The sequence below is a fragment of the Brachyhypopomus gauderio genome, unplaced genomic scaffold (assembly GCF_052324685.1).
Source record: "Brachyhypopomus gauderio isolate BG-103 unplaced genomic scaffold, BGAUD_0.2 sc99, whole genome shotgun sequence".
In the NCBI taxonomy this organism is placed as follows: domain Eukaryota; kingdom Metazoa; phylum Chordata; class Actinopteri; order Gymnotiformes; family Hypopomidae; genus Brachyhypopomus; species Brachyhypopomus gauderio.
The window spans coordinates 216,499-238,694 of NW_027506920.1; the positions used below are offsets into that span (position 1 = coordinate 216,499).

The 22,196-nt window shown below is 39.4% G+C and overlaps 1 protein-coding gene and 1 long non-coding RNA gene across 5 annotated transcripts in view; one reads left to right on the forward strand and one right to left on the reverse strand.

Moving 5' to 3' along the window:
* gucd1 (guanylyl cyclase domain containing 1) lies at positions 1–13,734 on the reverse strand. 3 transcript variants are annotated; one of them, XR_013125688.1, is made up of 7 exons: positions 13,402–13,733; positions 12,999–13,083; positions 12,742–12,907; positions 2,406–2,497; positions 1,998–2,239; positions 1,652–1,822; positions 1–1,235 (listed from the first exon to the last, which is right to left on the reverse strand). XR_013125688.1 is itself a non-coding variant. In XM_076992913.1 (6 exons), the coding sequence occupies exons 2-6, from the start codon at positions 13,007–13,009 to the stop codon at positions 1,731–1,733; spliced, it is 603 nt and encodes a 200-aa protein (XP_076849028.1). In that variant the 5' UTR covers positions 13,010–13,045; positions 13,402–13,734; the 3' UTR covers positions 1,350–1,730. The 3 variants fall into 3 exon arrangements, 2 of the variants coding, with proteins under 2 accessions (XP_076849028.1, XP_076849026.1); XM_076992913.1 differs by lacking the exon at positions 1–1,235 and having other exon boundaries at positions 1,350–1,822; positions 12,999–13,045; positions 13,402–13,734; XM_076992911.1 differs by lacking the exon at positions 1–1,235 and having other exon boundaries at positions 1,350–1,822.
* Positions 12,852–22,196, forward strand: part of LOC143497128 (uncharacterized) — an 11,619-nt gene continuing 2,274 nt past the window's right edge. The window contains exons 1-2 of one of the 2 annotated variants that reach the window (XR_013125689.1): positions 12,852–13,151; positions 15,797–15,885. This is a non-coding gene — a long non-coding RNA (uncharacterized LOC143497128). Of the gene's footprint in view, positions 13,152–13,278; positions 13,388–15,796; positions 15,886–22,196 lie in introns of those variants that run through there. The other variant, XR_013125690.1, reaches the window with a different exon arrangement.

Sequence of the window (22,196 nt, forward strand, 5' to 3'; positions counted from 1 at the left end):
TTTTGTCAGTTTAAATTATGATAGCCATTTAAGGTGTCCTTTAAAATGATTTTGAGTACGATTTTGAGCCTTAAAAGGTTACCATTTATGGTACTCATTTGAAGCAATTCTTAAAAAACAGTAGTAAATAATAAATGTTAAATAGAAAACACTCAGTCAACCTCTGTGAAACTCTGAATTCTGCTAGTGTATTATTGAGAACTGTTCAGTACAGTACAGCTGTAAAGCTTTTATCATTAAAAACATTAAACATTAGTAAAGAGGTGCATACTGGCCTTGCTTGATGCACTTCCTTTGCTAAAAGGTGGGATTTAATCTAATGCAGAGGTTCTCAATTCAGTCTATGTAGACCGTCAGCTGTTCCACATCTATAGGTATGTCCCAATTGCATACTACACACTAATATTACTGATCTTAATAGTATGGGTTTGGTGGTTTAGTATACAAAATATTAATATGCTTCTCCATTTCATACTAACGGGAAATAATGAAGCATTGCTGTGCTAACATACGTCCAACTTGATTTTACAGATTTCTTACTAAAATATCAACAATTTTTTACATCTGGTAATTATTATACACCAGTTCGACTGTAATCATGATTCTTGAACTGCCTGAGTTACGTTTTTCTTTTCCACTGCATTATGGGACAATGGGACACATTTGTGTTATTAAATGGTATGCAGTTCGGACACTCCTTGTTTTGTACCAGCTCCCCAAGACCCCTGAGCTTCAGGTGTTCAGGAGTTTTGCAGCCCTTCTTTTCCTGCTTGATGCATATTGTGACCTAGAATCTAAACTAGGTGGGGTTCAAGTCCCGTAAGACTTGGCTGAGAACTAGTATATGTCTGTATGAGTACTGTCCTAATAGGCAGGGTTTCTTTATATAACACTTTTCATCACCAAATTAAAGTTCTTCATAAGTCTGCAATAACTAAGCTTGCCAAGTCACATCCAGCAAGCAAATTGGCCTGAGTTTTTGAAAGTCTCTTTATGAACTTTTATTAATGGAAATTATAAAAATACTATAACATGCCTTGTGTGACCACATTTATTACCAAGCAAAGAGAATTATAAAGAAAGTTAGACAATAATCTCCTTGACTTTACAGTCTTCTAGCTACTGGGATTTATTTTTTTCCGAAAATGTTAACATAGTGACTATTAATTCCTGCAGGGAATTAATTAAAAAAATTGCAATATATGTCTTACCCTATGGCTGTTTACCGCCATGATCTAAAGTAGGGATGTAAAAAAAAATTTAAGTAATGAATCACATAATATTTATTCCAATGACAAGTAGACCAGACCAAAAAGCAGTGATATAACAAAAACACAGCCATAACTCGCTCCTCATAAGTGTCCATTTATTATATCTAAACCATATATTTTCAATGCTAGGATTGAGCTTGTATCACAGATTAACAAATTGCAATTTTAAGTGAATCATAAAAAATTTTTACTGTAGAGATAAATGCTTGCACCATATAGTTCGCTAATGAACATTTGTTGATGGCCTATAACCTAAATTGGCCCTGAGTTTAGTGCTTTTGCCCTCATGAGGAACAGAAACTAACTCTCTTTCCATTTGTTAGTATACATCTTGTATATTTCATCAAATAACAATGAAAGTCAAATATTAATTATACTACCTGTTATTTTCTAGTAGTGTGGGAAAATATCTGTTTGAAACCTGCAGCCCAGCCAACCAAATTCCTCACAGTGGTTAGATCAACTATCCTTGAAGATGAAAAGAATGTCCTCATCTGTTCCATAGCTCATTCTTGCTTCTTCAAAATTACTAATACTTGTGCAGCACACACCTGTAAATCAAAACAGATTGCCCGTGTCACAAAGTCCAATTAATTACAAAAAATAACTGAAATTTCTTTGAGACTTCATTTTGGTCAGTGTCTTTAGTATCTTACTAAAAGAGTAAGAGCTCAGTATCACCAATGCGCCAGTTTGTGTTCACTCTTATATACATAAAGTACTCACGATCAGAGTAGGCCGGATTATTATAGAAGATGCTCCCAGTGGTACGATTAAATCCACATACTACTACAAAGTGACCCTGGTAGTCAGGCTTCCTACAGAAACACTTCTGGCCCACAGGGAGAAAGCAGCAGTATTTGACAGGAGTGGAGCAGAGTTCACACACCAGCATTACAGCATTAACCAGTACAATGGCCACGTGTCCTTGGTCCAGATGGGCCTGGATTTCCTGAATAGTTACAGAGCTACAGACAAAAAGATGGAGATTTTTGTTGTTAGGGGTAATGACAAATAGCCATTACCAAGGTCAAATTCTGTTCTGGGCTCCACATATCTACAATGGACGTGGTAAGACCACATGGGTTGAGCTGCTTATTTGTAATGTTCATGCTGAAAATGTGCTCACTGTACCATTTTTTCACTACTACTCCTTTGCTCTCGGCTTTCAGAAAAAGTTCATTCACTCTTTCTTCTTCCTTGTCAAAATGCTTTTTGTAGAATGACTATAATAAAAACAAAACAGTAACACTTATTTACGGCTGGCTCACAACAATTATATCCACCCTTTGTTGTGATTTAGTTGAGTCTTCTGGTTGCACAGGATGAAAGTTGAAACCAAACAAAAAAAAGGTACTCTTACCAAATTTACCAAAGATTCATCAGAGTATGAAATGCTGTTCTGGGTAAAACAGTATAATTTGTGCTGTAACTCCCAAGTCTTTTAAGATTATTATGAGACTGAACCTATACCACACAACTTCATGTTTTTTTCTGCCCAACCATACCAAATTCAGTTTATGAAGGCACATATGATTGGCTAATTACAATGTATATAAAACATTTCTAGAAAAAGTAACGTATCTGTTAAAATACTGTAAGACTTTTTGTGATGTAAAAAAAAAAAACCAGACTAAAATCATGTCAGAACTTTTTTCTACATTAGTAAAAACATTTAAATAAAAAAGCTAAATTATTTTAGGTGAAAAAACATACAAAACCTGGTTACATAAGTGTACTAATCCTAATATTAATGGTTACATAGCACCTTTCAAGGAACCCAAGGTTGCTTTATAATTTATATACACTTTTACATCCAGTCACACACCAGTATGCAGCGGCAGCCACTAGTGCACAGTGTAGCATAAGCATGACAGGGCAGCATGACTGAGTATGCAGACGCACATTCACACTCACCAGGACAATTTAGGGAAATAGCCATTAAACCTCCATGGTTTTGGACTGTGGGAGGAAACTTATGTCCACATGAAACCCAATACATATAATTAAGGGTATAACAATGCAGAAGATAGATAGATCTTTATTGATTACGGCACATGCAGCGCCGTGCGCAGTGCCCTAGTGCCTGTACATTTAAATTGTAATGGTCCAATGAAGGTAATTTAAAAACCAGGACATTTCCTCACTTAAAAAAAAAACCCGGGACAGGACGTGAAATACGTCCCGGGAAATACGGATGTTTGGTCGCACTACACAGTAGACAAATCATTTTTGGCACTTACAGTTAAACTGCAGTTAGCAGCGAATGACTCGATATGCATATTACTATTACGAGTGCCATCATATTGGTTGTGTTTTTCAGATTTCATATGATAATCCAGCGCTTTACAGCCCATTGTACCAAGTTTGAATGTTTTTCGGCAAGTTCACATCGCGCCTCATACGAATCACTGGAAGGTTTCAGCCAGCCACAATATTTTTCATCCTCCAGCCACTTCACTGAATGGACATTTACCCATGTCTGTATCGGAGCCTTGTATTGTTGTTCCCGCCGCAGCCCTCAAATAGGAAAAGCAGCTTGTGCAGCTAAAGTATCGTCTGCTGTTTCCACCTGTTAGGTGACGTACTACTGCCATTAGGCGGAGTATACGGCCGTGGCGGAAATGATCATTATTGCGGGATATACATCGGTAAAATAAAACAGGAAAACTGAGCAACACACTTATTTAATGCCTCCCCTCCTAAAATTCCAGACATTTTAAGACATTTTTAGACCTTGAATATGTAAAACTAAATTTAAGACATTTTAAGACTTTTTAAGGACTCGCGGGTACCCTGTTTATATTACATATTAAGTTTCATGATTCATGTGTGCAAGTAAAAAAAAAAAAAAAGCATTACAGCAACTACATAAAAAACTTGTCTGCACAGAGCAATGTTCAGTGTAGCCAAACCATTTCCATTCATCTAAACTATATTATTTTATACTATACTTTCACACACAAAAAAAACTACAAAGTAAACAATATCTAACAAACAATCAATTTAAGCAAAAGTCGGAAACAAAAGTGATGACTAAGAATTCAACCACAGGTGAGTCTGAGGTGAGGTAACTGCTTTAGCCTACTCGCCATCGGATCCAGGGGAGTTAGATAGTCTAACTGATTGCTTAGAGAATACCTGTAGATCAGCTCTAGATATAGTACACTGTAAAAAATCCAACTTTTGTTTAGTTCTCAAAACTAAAGTAAGAATGTAATTTGAACAAAAAAAAAGTTGGTGAGCTTCACATATCTTAAGCAATTTCAACAAATTCAGCTCCAACGTATTCCTAACTTATTTTCCTTTGTTGATGTAACTTACTATTTTACATTTCTTGTCCACTGTACTAACTTGTTTAATGAACGCATGCGCACTTCAAGTTAGTAGCGTTTGCTACGGGGTTTCCCGGCTGTGCAGGAGCTTATGCACGTTTGCAAGTCCTTTAGCTACAGCAACCGCACAAAGTATGGAGTACATTTTCAGTAGTAAGTCATGTTGCATATAAATTTACTTATTTTCCACATTTCTCAAGATTGTATACTTAAAAGGTCAAAGTAATTCTTGAGGTTAAAATCAAATGTTTCAATATAATAAGCCAAATAACACTTATATATGACTATATGCCCAGCTGTCGAAAAAAAAATGACATCCTGTATAAACAGGTATAGAAAATGTTATTTTCAAATATGTCACTTTCAACAAAGTTTTAATGTGTGTTAATGGTCTCATTTCCACTAAAGGCCAATGCAGTTAAGGTATAGCAGTGTTAGCATAGTTCTAAATGTATGCAGACGTTCTTACATTAGCCTGGTAGTGTATAAGTAAAGGACATTGTCAAATAATCATTTCGAGATGTTTTAAATGTCCTAATTCTGATGTAGCAACAAAGCAAATGGAAAAGCTACTTTAGCTAGCAGGCTAGCTAGCAACCACCGGCATGTGGAAAAGAGGCCTCCTGCCCCGCGCCGCTTAAATTAACACAGAGTGAATGTTCTTCACTTTAAGCCTGGTTTATACTTGACGCGTTGCGAGCAGCGCGAGGGTCCACGCGGCGAAAATGACATAATCGCTGTGGCTCCGCCCGTGCGTGAGGGCCTCGCGCGCTGTCGATTCGCGAGGTCGTGCACCTCTCGAATTTTGTAACTTCGCGTGCGCCGCGCCTCAGTGCAATGAACAAAGTCGTGTTTGCAGGGTTCATACACCTTTACAAGGTGGAATTAAAGCACTTGTACGTCACTTTCAAGGTCCATTTCTATATTTCCCAGCACTTTAAACTTAATTAAGTTAAATATTTATACATATACTTGAAATGATTCGAAATAAATCGCTTTTTTATCACATTACTTAATGGTTGTTAATTTTCAAAACGCCCAATCTTAACATCTTCACGTTCTCTCATGTTTCGTCCTGGAATTAAAAGAGGCTCATATTTGTTAATGTAATACAAGAGAACTGTTCAGTCAGATGGCTATTTGTTGTGAAACGAAGTAGTTACAATTTCAAGAATTTTCAAGTACTTTAGCCTAAATTCCAGCACTTTTCAAACCTGAAACACAAAGCAACATTAAAATTCATCAGGTAAATGTTCCTTCCCCTGTTTTTGAAGGGTGTTTCTTAATACTACCACATATCGTTTCGGACAACACTGCACAGAATGTGATGCGGAAAGTATGAATGCTTCCGCTGATCGCGGAGGTTCGTGCGGAGTCGCGCGCTACTGTCACTCGCGAAAGTATAAACCTAGCTTTTTAAGGTCCTTGCTTTCACTGGATGTGAAAGACGCCATTAGTTTACATGCGTTCATTTTCAAATTCTGACGTGCCTGTTTTTCATATGTTAAAACCAGACTCGGTGTGAAAGCCTTAAAATAGAAATCTCTATTGTGAGGATCATGTCAGAAATAAATTCTCTCTTTCTGCAGTATCTGGATTTATATTCCAACTTGGCAGTTGGAATCAAACACTGACCCAGGCTCAGTTTTATATTAAATATTAAACTTAAATAATTGTAGGCCTACTGAAATCCATGATGTAGGTTTCTCTAATTTTGCAGTATTTATATAAACAGGTGTACAGGAGACATTTTGTATACAATAGTTCCAGGTTTCTACAATAAATAGTTCACTGAACAAAAAAAAGTTTTGTTGTAATTTCTTATGACCATTTCTTTAAGGGTCAGTGTGTCTTTTAATAATATATGTAACAAACTGTGATACCGTGATAACCGTGATACCGCGGTATTTTCTGAGACTGTTATCATACCGTGAAAATCTCATACCTGTGCAAAAGTGATACAAAAATGGAATTGCAACCATCTCACACACATCCAGACCATCCATGAATGTTAACGCCTAAACAGGAGCATCTTCTGATGAGAAGTGTTGAACAGCCATGCTAGTTCACTGCAGTTAGCTACAGAAGGTTAGCTACATATGACATATGGTCTCGCAATGGGTCTGAGGATCTCATCCCTGTAATTAATGGCAGTCAGGGTACCTCTGGCTAGCACATGGAGGTCTGTGTGGGCGCTACAAACAAATGCCTCCCCACACCATTACAGACCTATTACCAAACTGGTCATGCTGGAGGATGTAGCAGGCAGGCAGCAGAACGTTCTCCGTGGCGTCTCTGTCACATGCTCAGTGTGAACCTGCTCTCATCGGTGAAGAGCACTGGGCACCAATGGCGAATCTGCCAATCTTGGTGTTCTCTGACAAATGTCAATTGCCCTGCACGGTGTTTGACTATAAGCACAAACCCCACTTGTGGATGTTGGGCCCTCATGGAGTCTGTTTGACAGTTTGAGCAGAAACATGGATATGAGTGGCCTGCTGGAGGTAATTTTGCAGGGTTTTGGCACTGCTCCTCCTGTTCCTCCTTGTACAAAGGATGAGGTAGCGGTCCTACTGCTGGGTTGTTGCCCTTTCTGCGGTCCCCTCCATGTCTCCTGGTGTACTGACCCGTCCACTGGTATCTGTTCCAGGCTCTGGTGTCTTGCTAATTGCCTCTCATTTCTACCTGTTGTCTGTTCCATTTGCATAAGTGCAGGTGAAATTGATTCACAATCAGTGTTGCTTCCTAACTGAACAGGTTGGTTTCACAGCAGTGTGGATGACGGAGTTATATTGTGTTGTTAAAGTGTTCCCTATATTTATTTGAGCAGTAGTATATAATATATAGTTATAGGATTTTCTGAAAATCTAGTATAACGTGAGTTGAGGACAACCAGGGAGTTGAGCACCAACATCTTATGTAGCGGCTCAGGTTGAGTGGAAGACTCAAGTAGGCTAAGTCGCATTAAGATTCTCCTTTCAGCTAGTGTAACATGGAGTGTTAGCCGATTAGCAGTCTGCAGTGAGTGGATTGTGGGTGAGAGGAACAAAGTTGCGACAAATATCACTGGTGGGATTGCTTGCTTCTTTGGTTATGGCCCAAGAGGGATGAAGCAGCCATTTTCTTTTTATTTTCTGGCCTCTATGCACACCAGCGACTCTCCGGGCCTGTAACGTACCACAGACATTCCAGGGTTATTTCTGTTATTTCATTTGACATGCAGGTTATCAACGGTCGTTGAGACATCATATAAGCTATTTAATGCCTGAGTATTTAATTCTAAATTTGGGGGTGTTTAGTAAATGATTTATTTGAGATCATCAGTTTTCTTTATTCTGTTTAATCTTGTATTTAATACTGGGTTGCCATGCATGAGGTGGGCCTAGCAATTGACGAGGGATTGGTAGGACACGCGATAAGTGAAATACCAGGACATTAGATCTGCATTAATATTTGTTATCCCAGGAGGCATAGAGATAGCTGAGATTGAAGAAACTCTTGAAAATATTAAGAGTTTGGGGATTGTGCGTGTGAGAGGAAGAAAATTTAATAGAAAACATGGTTGCAACATGGTGTTTTGTGAAGGCAAAGACACAAATGATAGGCATGTAAATGAGTGTTCGACTCCTGTTCCAGAGACTCGGAACCCCCTGCATCGTCTACTGAATGCACAATCATTAGGAAGCTCGGCAGAGTCCATCATTTGTGCAGTTGGCGATTTGTTGAACGATTTTCTTGGCAAGATGGCGCGGTGAGGTCGGCTGCAGTCACGACTGCTCCGCCAACTTTTTACTTATTTCAAGTAATTACTTATTATTACTTATTTTCCTCACAAGTGACCATAGTGCGCGACTCCGCTACACCTCGCGCGAACGATATGTGGTAGTATAAAGAAACATCCCTCAAAAACGGGAAGGAACATTTACTTGACGAAGTTTAAAGTTGCTTTGTGTTCCAGGTTTGAAAAGTATTGTATTTGTATTTTTTTGTATTTTTTGTATTACGTTAACAAATACGAGCCTCTTGTAATTCCAGGACGAAACATGAGAGAACGTGAAGACGTTAAGAATGGGCGTTTTGAAAATAAACCACCATTAAATAATGTGAATTAAAAAGCGAATTATATCGAATCATTTCGACTATATGTATAAATATTTAACTTTAAGTTTAACGTGCTGGGAAATATTTAGTGCAATAGTGCACTTTAACAGTGTAAGGAACTGCGTGACGCAGAGCAGGGAGGCGGACACAAACGCTGAGGAGAGCGAGATTTATTGAATGGACAGAGTCGTAATACCGGGCAGGGGTCATAACAGGTAGGCAGTCCGAACATGAAATATAAACTGGCATGGTGGCACAAAGAACAAAACAAGGCAGGGGAAACAAAGACTAGGCTGAATGGCACTTACGACAAAGACGAAACAGAAACAGTTAAATCCACTAGAGCACGAACGAGGCAAGAGAATAAACAGGTAAGTAGCACAAAATAACCGATACCGACATGGGAGACACGGGGACTATAAGTACATTGAACTAGACTAGAAACAGGCAGGGTTGCCAGGTCCTACAAAAATATCCCGCACAAAGTAAGTGTAAAACCGCCCTTCAGCACAAGACAAGACAACACAAGCCTTAAGAAAGCGAAAGACCCAGAGAGCGCCTGACAAGTTGCTAACTACAAAGACAGCGCTGCCAAACCGCGCTTTTAGAAAAAAACGTTTTTAAACAGTTTCCGCTTTTTCTGTGGTTTAATTTTTGGGTGGGACAAATCTAGCTGTTTCTGATATTGGGTGGCCAAATATATATATATATATATATATATATATATATATATATATATATATATATATATATATATATGAAGAGTTTGGTTCCAAAACGCTATAAATCCATTTTGATCAATTTGAGTAAAAATGTGTTTTCTTTAGCAAGAAAGTGGTAGGCTAAAAACCACTGTTTTCTGTTTCAAACTATCAAATACCATACTAAGGTTAAAACAACACAAACAAATCAAATCAAGATTTTAATATTTAAAGATTTATTTAAAAAAAAACAATTCGTTTTTTCGCAAAACGCAATAAATCCATGCCTTGTTTTTTTCAAAATGTCTTGTATATGCTTTGGCATCAATAGAACTTTTTTTTTTTACTGAAAATGTGCAAAATACAATAATAAATAACTGTAAATTGTACATCTTAATATAATAGTTTGACCATTGGGCCTAAAAACACAAATTTCAAAACATTTCATTAACGAACAAGACATTGTCACGCTACAGCCCCGAACCCCTCCCTTCGAGCGTGTGTTAATATTCTCCGTGTCTTTGTATGTACGTCTGTGTGTGTGTGTGTGTGTTCACTTGTCTCGTTAGACCAATGTGTTTCACGCGGTGCTTGTTAGGCTACGTGTATATAGTGTGTGTTTGTATCGTTTGGTGCTCGTCTTTAACGTGACATTCGTTGTGTTATACCGTGTCAGCACGCCGTGAGTGTGTACTGTTTAGTGTATTCTACTGGTGTTATGATGCGCCGTGAGCGTTTACTGTTCAGTGTGATTGACAGCTGTTTCAAGACGCCGTGAGTGTGTCCATCGTCAAGCTCAATACACGTAGCCTTTGAATGCACCTCGTCTTTGCATCCTCGACTCCCTCGCACCCGTTACAGACATAAATAGTAAGATAGTATAACTATTAACATAAATAGTATAGCTGCTATACGAACAGGCTCTATACCATCAAAACCGTTCATTTTAGCGGACTTTGAGAGTGAAAAACGAGATATATTTTAACAAAGTAGGCTACAAGAAATGCCGGGCGGCTCAACAGGTCGCGTTCTATGATGTTTCCATATGTGGTGGTGCGCTGTGATTGGATGAGTGGAGATGTGGTGTTCTGCGGGAAATCAGGATTGGCGTTTGTTGCATTTTGGAAAGAAAGAGAGAAAGTAGGGCAGTATTACACGGCGGATGTGGCGTTTTGATCAAAATTGAATATTGGCTTTTCAAGAGTGGTCACATACCATTCTGATTCTGGCTCTAACTCATTTTTTTTAAATGGCGTTTATCGCGTTTTGGAACCAAACTCATATATATATATATATATATTTAGAGGCTATATAGCAGGGGCGGATCTACGGGCGGGCCTTATTGGCAGCTGGGCCCACCTAATCACAAGCTCAGAATACAATTTTCCGTATGAAAATTAAAGAAAATAAACTATAATTGCTGCAGGATGGCGCCTAGCGCACGAGTCATTTAATGACCATACACCCCGCTCACCCCGGACAAAACTTACAAGAAACCTTGAGAGGAACCAAGACTCAGGGGGGGAACCCATCCTCCTCTGGCCGATGCTGGTCACCATGACAATTTAAAAAAGAGAAAAAAAGGGAAAGATGTGAGGGATAAATAAAGTCATTGCCATTTTGTTTGGGTGTGTGTTTACCTCTGTTTTGTGAGTGTAGTTATAGTTATTGTCTGTTTCTTTTGTTAGAGTAGGTGTTGACTTTTGTTTCATACATATTTTGTTTGTTATGTTGGCATTCCACTCCTGAAGAGGTTGCACCAACTTTGTTCGGTTTTGTTTTTGGGACACCTAACCTTCCATCAGTAAACTGGTGATATATTAGTAAGTCTTTTTTTTTGTCTGGTCTTTCCATTCCATTCTACCTGTCCATATTCCAAAACAGTGGTACAGCTTCATAGCCTAGACGAAGTCATAACACGATATTTTCATCATCTGACTACAAGTATGAGAGGCTGCATAGGCCCGATTTCCCATAAGTATTGCCCCAAGGAAACAGGAGACGAGTAGGCCAGAGAGGCCGACTGACCCAAGCAGCCAACCCGAGAGAGGGGTTAGCAAAATTCTTATTGGGGTCAGTGATTTACAATCTAGGCTTGAAGACAGAAGGGAAAACAACCCATTTCGCCTTCTGTGCTCCCAAAATGCAGGATGAGAGATTGTCAGAGTCTTCTGGTAATCAGAGATTTTGATGCTGTCTTCCAGCCATGTCATTAGGGATCTAGACCCATACGATTGTAAAGCTGCTTTGTGACATGTGTTGTAAAAGCGCTATATGAATAAATTTGACTGACTATATCACTATTTCCCCTAGTCAGATTTTGAGTTCTGAATTGAGTTCAGAGATCCTCACTAGGTCTGTAAGAAAGGTAAAGCCCTTATTGAGGCTTAATTATGATAAACATGCTAGAATGTGTGAGGAACTCATAACGGTTGGGTAAGTGTACCCGTGGGATGAGGACTACAAGGGAGTCAAGCACTAACATTTTCTTGTGTAGTGGCTCTGGTCAAGCAGAAGACCCAAGCAGGATAAGTAGCATTAGATTCTACTGTTAGCTAGCTAGCTAGTGTAGCAGTCTGCAGCAAGTGGATTGCAGGTGCGATGAACAATGTTACGATGAATATCACCAGTGGGATTGCTTGGAGAGCCAACTATTTGTCACAAAACTAGGAATAATTATGTATTATGGTCTCATGAGGCCAAAGTTGGCCACACCACCAAAATGGTGGCAGGATGTTTTTCTTTAGATGAAACTGGGGCTTTAATCAGGACGTAAGGAAAAATGAACATCTCCAAATACCAGTCAGATGAAGATGTTTTGACAGTCAAGATGAACTACCATGATGACAACCTAAAGTATGTCTCCAAACAAACAACCAAATTAAACAAGATCAAAGTTTTGGAATAGCCTAAGCAGAGTTGCCCATAAGACAATTTTAGTTAGAATGCTTTTTGAAAGTAAAATGTTATATAGGCACTAAAACCAAATATTAGTTTAGACGTTTAGAAGTTACTGAACACTCTGTTTTTTTTTTTGTTACCCCATAAAATGATTCTTATTCAGTTTAGAAAATAAAGTTTCAAAATAAAGTTAGTCTGACATGATTCATCTTGGTTTCATTTTTTACATAACAAAATCCTGCCATTTTCATAGAGATATGTTTACAATTTAGATATCTGGAAGTAAGAAATACAAAACAGTGGGGTGAAGTGGGGGCAAATGTCTCCAGCAATACATAGGGAATACATTGAGAGGACGACATAATATAATTGTTACCAGGCATTACACGTACATATACACTGTTCATGTAAATTGCACGTCATGTGGTTTACCTGATTTCTGAAGCCCTTATCTACTCCTAATGTCTGTGTGCAGAAGCAATGCTTAACATCTAGATGATGCATAAGATACGCGAGGTCGATAGTCCACACACTTTCAGTCAATTTAAGATCCCAGCAGGCGTCTTGGAACTCTTCCTCACTTACTGGGTGAAGATATCTGAGCAAATTGAAAATGTAGCGTCAGTGATGTATAATGAAGCACGTTAAAAGTTACCAGCATTACTTTACACCTGTGATTTAGCACTTACTTTAATACCATTCTCGAACAGGCCAGACCGCAGTCCCAATGATACAGCTGCCGGATAACCGGTACATTTAAAACAACAACATCATCTGCGCAAAAACAAAAACCATAAAACCCTTTATAGTCTAAGGTTTTCGCAAGCCAAATGACAGTATGGGTAAGTATACAATAAAGCAGTTTTCTCACGGTGAACCTCTTAGCTAGATTAGCAAGGTGTCTTCTTCCGTTGTAGTTGTATATAAACAGCTAACGCTAGCTAAATGTGTGTCAGACAAGATTAACAACTTTGAAAGCGGTACCGAGAGCTGCCGATTCCGGTTATTCCGGTGTAATTTCAGGCTACCAATGGTTGGAAGACATCAGGCATAGACGTGCGTACAAATGTCATGAAATGTAAGATGTGGTACCTGTCATCACGCAGAGGCTCTGTCTGCAGCTCAGCTAGTGCTTCATTCGGTCAATGTTTTGGTGAATTCCCCGTAGCATAAGCTAGCTACTAAGAACCGTGTTTACTCTCAGTTGAATTACTCAGTGTTTTATTTTTGTAGCAAGACAACGTTAGAAATCGACTGGTCTGAAGAAAACGTTAATTTGTTATTGCATAAACAAACCTAATAGGTAGCCTATATAGCTTGCCAGCTATAGCTAGCTTTGTACTTCCTCGTAGCAACGAGCCGTTCGACACGCGCCGAACCTCCTTCCGCTGTTGCCAAGTGTCGAAGCCCGTATGAAAGTTACTATTACCACGTGACTAGTGACGACCGACACGTCGAAGCTCACCGAAACACTTTGATGGGGGCGCAGAGTTGCCAGGTTCGCGGTTTTCACGACAAATTGGGCTTGTTTGAAAATCCAGTCGCGGGAGAAAATTCTGGGGTGGCGGGGTGCGTTTTTTGGGCTACTATTTAGTTGGGCTACTGCATTACCGCGGGAGTTACAAGTCAACACTAAGAACCAGGAGAACATAACGACATACGGGAGGACAGTGTGAAACGGAGAGAGAGAGAAAGAAACACACACATAAGCATTGTTGGGAACGTTACTTTAAAAAAGTAATTAGTTATAGTTACTCACTACTTGCTCAAAAAAGTAACTGAGTTAGTAACTGAATTACTCTATAATAAAAGTAACTTGTTACCAGGGAAAGTAACTATTTGCGTTACAGTGAAAAAAAAGTTATATGCCGATGAATAAGGATTTTTTTTTGAAAAAGCAGTTTTCACAGTCAGTTGAAATGAGTAGATCAGAAAGGAGTTTAACTTTTGATATTTATTGCACATCAACAGACCAGTGCAGGATAAAATCCTTTAAAATCCCAAATCTTTGTAAAAAAAAAAAAAAAAAAAGCTAAAGTAAACAGTTACACTATATAAAGTGCATTTACATTGATCAAATTAAATTCAATTATCTCAACCTGAGACAACTGGTTTGTTCACAACAGAGTAAACTTAACAATAAAACCTCTATTCTTAATTAAATAAATCAAATACCCAGTCTGGTAGACATTCAGGAACTTCAAGTATTTTCTTAAATAATGTTTATATCGCCACCTTGAAAATGCACATTTTTTTTCGGCTTGCTCCCGACTCGCCATTTCACTGGCGTGCTTCGGCGCGCGTGTAAAAACACTGGCTCTGATTGGCTACCATAACGCTGCCTTAGCCAATCGCTTACTGACTTGTTAAGTTAAACAGGTGTTCCACCGAGAAGTGTGACCTATCGAGATCTGTTACTCCTCACTAGCCTGGGCAGCGGTCCGCTCGGATTACTGTTAGTCAGGGTTGCCAACTCTTACGCATTGAGCGTGAGACACACGCATTTGACCGTTTTCACACGCTCTCACGCCACACTTCCGATATCTCACGCCGAAAAAAAAAAATCCAATTTACCTCAGATCCACATATATGATTCAATACGTTACTAGTTCGCTAGCTCTGGCGCCATCCACCGGCGATATAACACTGAATCTGTGTCCATTTTACGTTCGCCGCCACCCCCCCCCCCCGCTTAACAAAATACACTCGCCACCGGCTCCAGGTTAAAATCTCACTCCAAGCGAACGTCAAAAGTTGGCAACCCTGCTGTTAGTATATCAATATATAGTAACGCACCGCTTTTAATGACCAGTAACGTCAACGGCGTTGTAACGACAAGAAAAGTAATTAATTATATTATCCCGTTACTGACAAAATGACGCAGTTACCTAATTATTCCGTTATTCCGCCGTTATTCGCAACACTGCACATAAGAGAAAACAGCAAGCAAGAAATGATTAAGTAAAAGTTATTTTCTTTTTGCTAATTATGTTACTATTAAATGTTATTGCCTGGGATATAAAACTGATATAAATCAACTAATAAAACACTAATGTTACAATATTATTAATGACTAATATAAATCATAATGCTGCAGGCCGGAGCCCCGGTGGGCGTGGGTAAAGGGCGGAGCATGTGTCAATCAGTTTCGACTGCAGCCAATCAGATGCTAGACTTTCATTGCCAATCAATTTTTATTAAGCCAATTATCAACCAGAGTTAGCTGCCAATCATTTTTTACTGCAGCCAATGGCGTTTACGTCCTCTCCTTAAATTTTCAGAGTTAAACATTTCCGAGTTGATTTTCACTCTCAAACTGTAATTTTAACACTGTTAGATTTAAATGATGTTCAGTGTTGGAGTTATCAGACAGAGTTGATCAAATCGGAGTTAATCCAATAATTGTGAATTATTTATGAATCTTCCTAGAATTTGAAAGTGTTTCATATGCAATGTACATGAAAACAACCTATTTATTAACTTCCAGTTCCAGTTGTGCACCCCACTTCATTTGAGCCTCTCACATGAACAGTGAATTGGTGACGGCTGCTGAGCAGGTGGAATCTGAACTGACAGGTAAGATTTTTTTAATCAATATTGTATTATGTGGCTCGTTACTTTTTATTTTATTCCAATAGTTGTGAATATCAAAATTACGTGTTTGTCTGATAATAGCTTGGTTTGGGCTATGTGTGTATGTATTGAAATGCTATTAGAAATGCTATTGTTGGACTTCCGGTTTGATTCAGCATGGAGTAAGATGAGAGTCTGCAGTGTCTCATTTGTATTGACTATTTAATACACAATTAAACTTTATTTCTTCGTTTATTTGGCTCAGTTAAGCGTTTCTTAGTTGTTTCGAGCTGTTGGTTTTTGTCGTCATGCCTCCAAAAGTGCCTAAAACCTCGAGCTCATCTCAGCCACTAATTAAGCAAGCGATACAGGCCTCATTCCCAATTTCACATGATGGCTCCTCACTTGGTGGAGAGCTACTTCGGCCATTACCTTGGACGCTGCTGCACTGAAGTCAGATTTAATCCAAACGGTCAAGTTGGAGCTATCCCACATGGTCATTACAGAGTTTCACATGGTCTCTAAGGAATACTATTCCAAGATTCAAGCTGAGCTGTCTGACATGAGGGGAGAATTCACTCGGGACTTAACTGCTGGGCGCACTGAGTTGAACACAGTGAAAATCACTGTTTTACGAGATGGAAAGATCCTTGTCCACATATTCAGATGAAGTAGTCGAATTGCGAGGAAAAGTAGAATTTCTCACACAAGCACTAAATAAAGTGAATGAGAAGTGCAAGGAATTTGTAATCTAGATCACGGCGCCAGAACATTTAAATCATCGGAGTACCTAAAAGTGAGTCATTTTCTCTGATCAGCACCAGTGCCCACGCTGCTCAAGGAAGCGTTTTCTTTGGAGAAGTGCCCAGGCGTGTATAGAGCACACAGGTCACTGGCTCCTAAACCTAAAGCTGGCAACCCTCCAAGTCCCATCATTGCAGAGCTTCACTATGAGGATTGCGCCGACATCTTGAAGAGAGCCAGGAATCAACAACAAATCAATGTGTCAAGCATTAAGCTGTCTGTTTACCCAGACTTCTCTTCCAAGTTGGCCAAAGCTCGTGCTGCATTTAACGACATTCAAAAGCAAATGTGTGCAATGGAAGGAGTGAAATATGGCATCTTTTATCCTGCATGACTTCGGATATCGCACAATAGCAAACATCATGACTTCACGTCTCCGGACGAAGCCAAACGATTCATTGCTGTGATTTGACTCACGGATTATTTTTCTCATTTAGTGGCAACAATAATAATTTGTGTATATTGGATGTGTATAACCAATAGTGTTTAAGTAGACTTATGTTAGTGTAGAATATCCTGTGGTTAAAGAGTGTAAACTTTAATGTCACCCTTAGAAATCACACAGGTCATGTTAGTGGTCTCAAATTCTGCTGGACTTCAGTTTGAACCGTGCTGAATGAAGTGCTTCCTCTTGGGAATCGACTCCAAGAGGAGCCTTATGTTTGGTTGAGGTGGGTGGTGTGTCAAGCATTAAGCATGACACAGGTGGGTGTTGTGAAAAGCGCTATACAAATAAACTTTGATTTGATTTGATTTGTGTGTGGTTTTTTTTGGAGTTTTTTTGTCTCTCCCTCAGTCCACTGACTCGGAATCATTGTTTTGCTGGGATGACAATAGTCAGTGGGTGATCCCAATTTGAAGTGTACCAACGGAGCAGGTGTGAGATTTGTAAGGTGTAATGTTAAGGGTCTAAATAATCCATTGAAGGATTAAAAATTTTGAGCATGTGAAAAGACTAGGGGTGGGACTTGTGAAGGATTGGACGAGCACTTGCAAAAAAATGCAAAGTGGATCAGGCCAAGATAGCAGAGCACGAAGTCCAAGCAAACTTTCTAGAAAAAAACTAGACATGCATTTCCTGAAGGAAATACATAGTGCTTGAAAAGAGATGCAAGTCTGTGTGTGTGTGTGTGTGTGCATGTAGTGTATATGGTGTATATGCTCCATCTGCCCCATCTACTCCATCTGCTCTATCTGCCCCATTTGCCCCTCTGCTCCATCTGCCCCATACGGCCCTCTGTTCTATCTGCTACATCTACCCCTCTGCTCCATCTGCCCCTGAATTTTCCATCTGAAAATGTCTTTTTCTTTTATTTTTCTTTAGAAAGTGAATATTTGTGCAAATAATTACTCAAAAATAATAACAATAATAATCAAGCATCAACATATCAAAAGAAACATACTATTCAAAACCTCAACTTGCTGAGTCTCTCTCCAAGAGTCAGAAACCACTATGGCAGCAGAATTCAAAGGGGGTCGCTCCCTATACAAGATCAAATGCTTGGCCTCCAACATAGGACTCAGACTACACATATAAAGAAGGTGGCCAGCACCATTCCTACACAAAAGGGGAACACTTAACATTCACCAGACAAAACATACATTAGACAGACTCTGATGCATCAGTAAAACATTACACTTCATTTACAACACAATTTACATGAATAAAAATCTAAATCTAACATTGCCTAACATCGCAGCCAACATTTAATAGACGACCATTCAGCCACAGCCCATCTCCGTCAACCCCGACATTTCGGCAAGCTGAACCGGGTCGTTTCCGGCCGGAACAATTAAACAAGCCTTTGTTCCTCGCCGACCCCATTTTAACCGCCCGCAAGTCCGTCGCCCCTGAAGAACAAACAGTGGTATGAACTCTCTTTATTTTCTCTGTTTGTACTTAAAAGAAACACCAATAACTTTGTAAGCACAATAAAACACAAGCATTGGAAACAGTTTGTCTAGCGTAATCTTTTCATTTCAAACAATTTGTTCATTCCGCCACGGTCCATAGCGGGACAAAAAGTATCTTGGTTGCCGACTAGCTTCATAGCGTTGTTGGGCAGCGCTTTATCCAGCACCTTTGGGGAAACTGAACGCCAACGTCAGCGTGTGAGCAAACGTACGGGCGTGTGCATATATATGTGTGTGTGTGTGTGAAATAAAAAAGGAAAAGATGGAGGAAATGTGCGGTCCGTCCACGACCGTCACAGGACTCCATAATTAGAAGCTTTGTAAATAATTAATCGAAATTAATCACATTTTAATTGTATTTCAATATTTAACATGAGAAATATAAATTTAAGTTTGAATGATGAATGAATCAATGAACATAAGCGTAAACTTCAACATCTTGTTTATTTTTCCACCAGTCTACTACACAGACCAATAGATGAGTGCAGAAATCAGAGCCGCTTTCAGAACACTTGAAATTGTGACCAAAAATCCCAAAGTACTGATTGACTTCAACTGCTTCCATTATAAATAAAATGGATAAAATATTGTCTACCATCTAAAATGGTATTAAAAACATCATCTGATTTACTTCAGTTCTTATTCTTCCAATATCCTGAGCAAAACTCCCAAAATTAAACAACATAGAGCATGTCAATCTGATCAACATGTAATTAACAGTCAGTAACACAAACCCATTGGCCTTATGATAACATCCACTGCTTCCTCAGCCAGTTACTGAGACAAACTAGCCTTTCAACATTTTCAGAGGTCAATGCTGCCCTCTTCTTCTGAACTGTGTTACCAGCAAGTGAGAAAGGTCTCTCACAAGGAACAGACGTGGCAGGACTGAACAGATATTTTTGGGCCAGAGCAGAGAGTTGTGGATGGGCACCTGCATGACGTGACCACCACAGCAGTGGCCGTGCTGTCTCACTGATAGTGGGCTCTGCTCTGTAGAGGCTCAGAGTCCTGTTAGGTTGATGTCTGTTGTTGTTTGATTGTTGTACGATTGGAATGGTTAGGTGCAGGTGTATATAGGTGTGTAGGTGCGTGTGTAGATGTATATATGAGTGTAGATGTATGTGTAGATGTATATATGGGTGTAGATGTGTATATATAGGTGTAGGTGGATGTGTGGGTGCATATAGAGTGTGGGTGCATATATGGGATGAAGGTGTGTGAGTAATGCTACAGTAAAAACACTTGCAAATCACAGCAATGATACATTAGGAAGTCTTCTTCAAGAATATAGTGGAGGAATTTGGTAATAGTTTGAATTTTGTATTTTATAGAGTCCCAAATAGTGAATAAAAGCAACCAAATCGTCATGTATCAGGTTTTTGCCAGCCTCTTATTTCTAGTACAGGGGTAATCAATTAAATCTTTCCGCGGTCCATTTTTGGCAGATAGCTCAGACCTTAGGTCCGGGTCCGCGGTGGGGAACGTAACACTCGTCTGAAAATAAATTCTCCGGTTTAAAATATAGTCTCCCGTTAAAATTTTTTTGGCATTTGGGTCCGTATCCAGTTAATCAGGAATGTGATTGGGTCCGGACAGGAAAGGCGTTTGGGTCCAGATCCGGACCGCGGTCCGCCATTTGGTGATACCGGTTCTAGTAAAAACACTTGCAAATCACAGGAATGATACATTAGTAAGGGTACTTCAAGAATATAGTGGAGTAATTTGATGATAATTTGATTTGTGTATTAATTATAATAGAGCCCCAAATAGTGAAAAAAACAACCGAATCGCTATTTAACATGATTTTGCCATCATGTTATTTCAAAATGCTACAGTAAAAACACTTGTAAATCACAGGAATGATACAATAGGATGTGTAGTTCAAGAATATGGTGGATTAAATTCATAACAATTTGATTTGTGTATTTTATAGAGCAACAAATAGTGAATAAAAGCCACCAAATCGCTATTTAACATGATTTTGCCAGCCTCTTACTCCAAAATGCTACAGTAAAATCAGTTACACATCACACCGTTGATACACTAGGAAGTGTACTTCAAGAATATAGTGGATTAATTTGATAATTTGATTTGTGTATTTTATTGGGCTCCAAATACTTAAAATAAGCAACCGAATCGTCATGTATCAGGAGTTTGCCATCATGTTATTCCAAAATGCTACAGTAGAATCACTTGCAAATCACAGAATTGATACAATAGTAAGGGTACTTCAAGAATATAGTGGAGTAATTTGGTATGCCCAGAGGTGGATGGTGCTCTGTCACTAGGGTCTATCCTCTCTCCCCTTCCTGCACCCCATTCAGTACCCCAGGGGGCTGTGGATCCCGGTAGAGAGTACGCTGTGCGCAATTGGCTGCCGCTTCTCGCCGGTGTGTGTTTGATTGGTTGTCTGTGACTTGTACCTGTGTTAAATTGTAAAGCGCCTTGGGAATTCGGAAAGGCGCTATATAAATCGAACATTCATTTATTCATGTATCAGGTTTTTGCCAACCTCTTATTCCAAAATGCTACAGTAAAAACACTTGCAAATCACAGCAATGATACATTAGGAAGTGTACTTTAAGAATATGGTGGATTGATTTAATAACAATTTGATTTGTGTATTTTACAGAGACCCAAATAGTGAACATAAGCAACCTAATCTCCATTTAACATGATTTTGCCAATTTCTTATTTAAGTTTGGTATCATATTACTTAAAATTCCCAGACTTAAAAAAATAACTGAAAAACAAAATATGAGCACATTTAGTTATTTAGATAAGTACAGAAGATCAATTTATAGCATTCCAATCTGTCTGCATCGTTTCCCAAAGCACTACCGTAATACCGTGTGTATGTGCGTAAGTGAGTTTTCAGTGTAGATAGCGCGACCGAGCTTTTGCGAAGTGCAGATGGCGTGACCGCAGTCTTGCCTTTTACCGGTAATAAGGAAACGCACACGGTATGATAACCGTGCATTTTAATACCGTGGTATACCATGAAACCAGTTACCGCTGCAACCCTATTCTTTAGCCTAGCCGCCAAGCCGCACTGGCAGCCCCGCTTTTGTTTCCTGTGTCTCCTCCGCCTCCGCCATCTGCTGTGGTCGACCACTATCCACGGAGTGCCGGGTAGTCTGGCTTTCTCCTCCGGTATACTGTGTGAGTCCACAAATTCTGTTGTAATTTTACATTTACGGCATTTGGCAGACGCCCTTATCCAGAGCGACTTACATTTTTATCTCATTTTTATACAAGTGAGCAATTGAGGGTTAAGGGCCTTGCTCAGGGGCACATCAGTCATGGCCTCAGGTCTGGGAATCGAACCCATGACCCTTCGGTCACAAGACCAGTTCCCTAACCACCAGGCCATGACTGCCCATGGCCTGACTTTGCTGTAGTCCAATATTTAGTAGATCCTGTCGGCTGTATATAGGATTTGCAGTACTAATCAAGACTTTGGCGAACAGACGTATAAACAAAAACACAAAGAAAATGCACTGAGTTGGAGAGTGTTGAGCCGCTCATTTGTCTGTCTTTATGTCTTGTGTGCCGAGCGAGGAGTGCGAACGAAAAAGGAAGTGCCAAGTCTC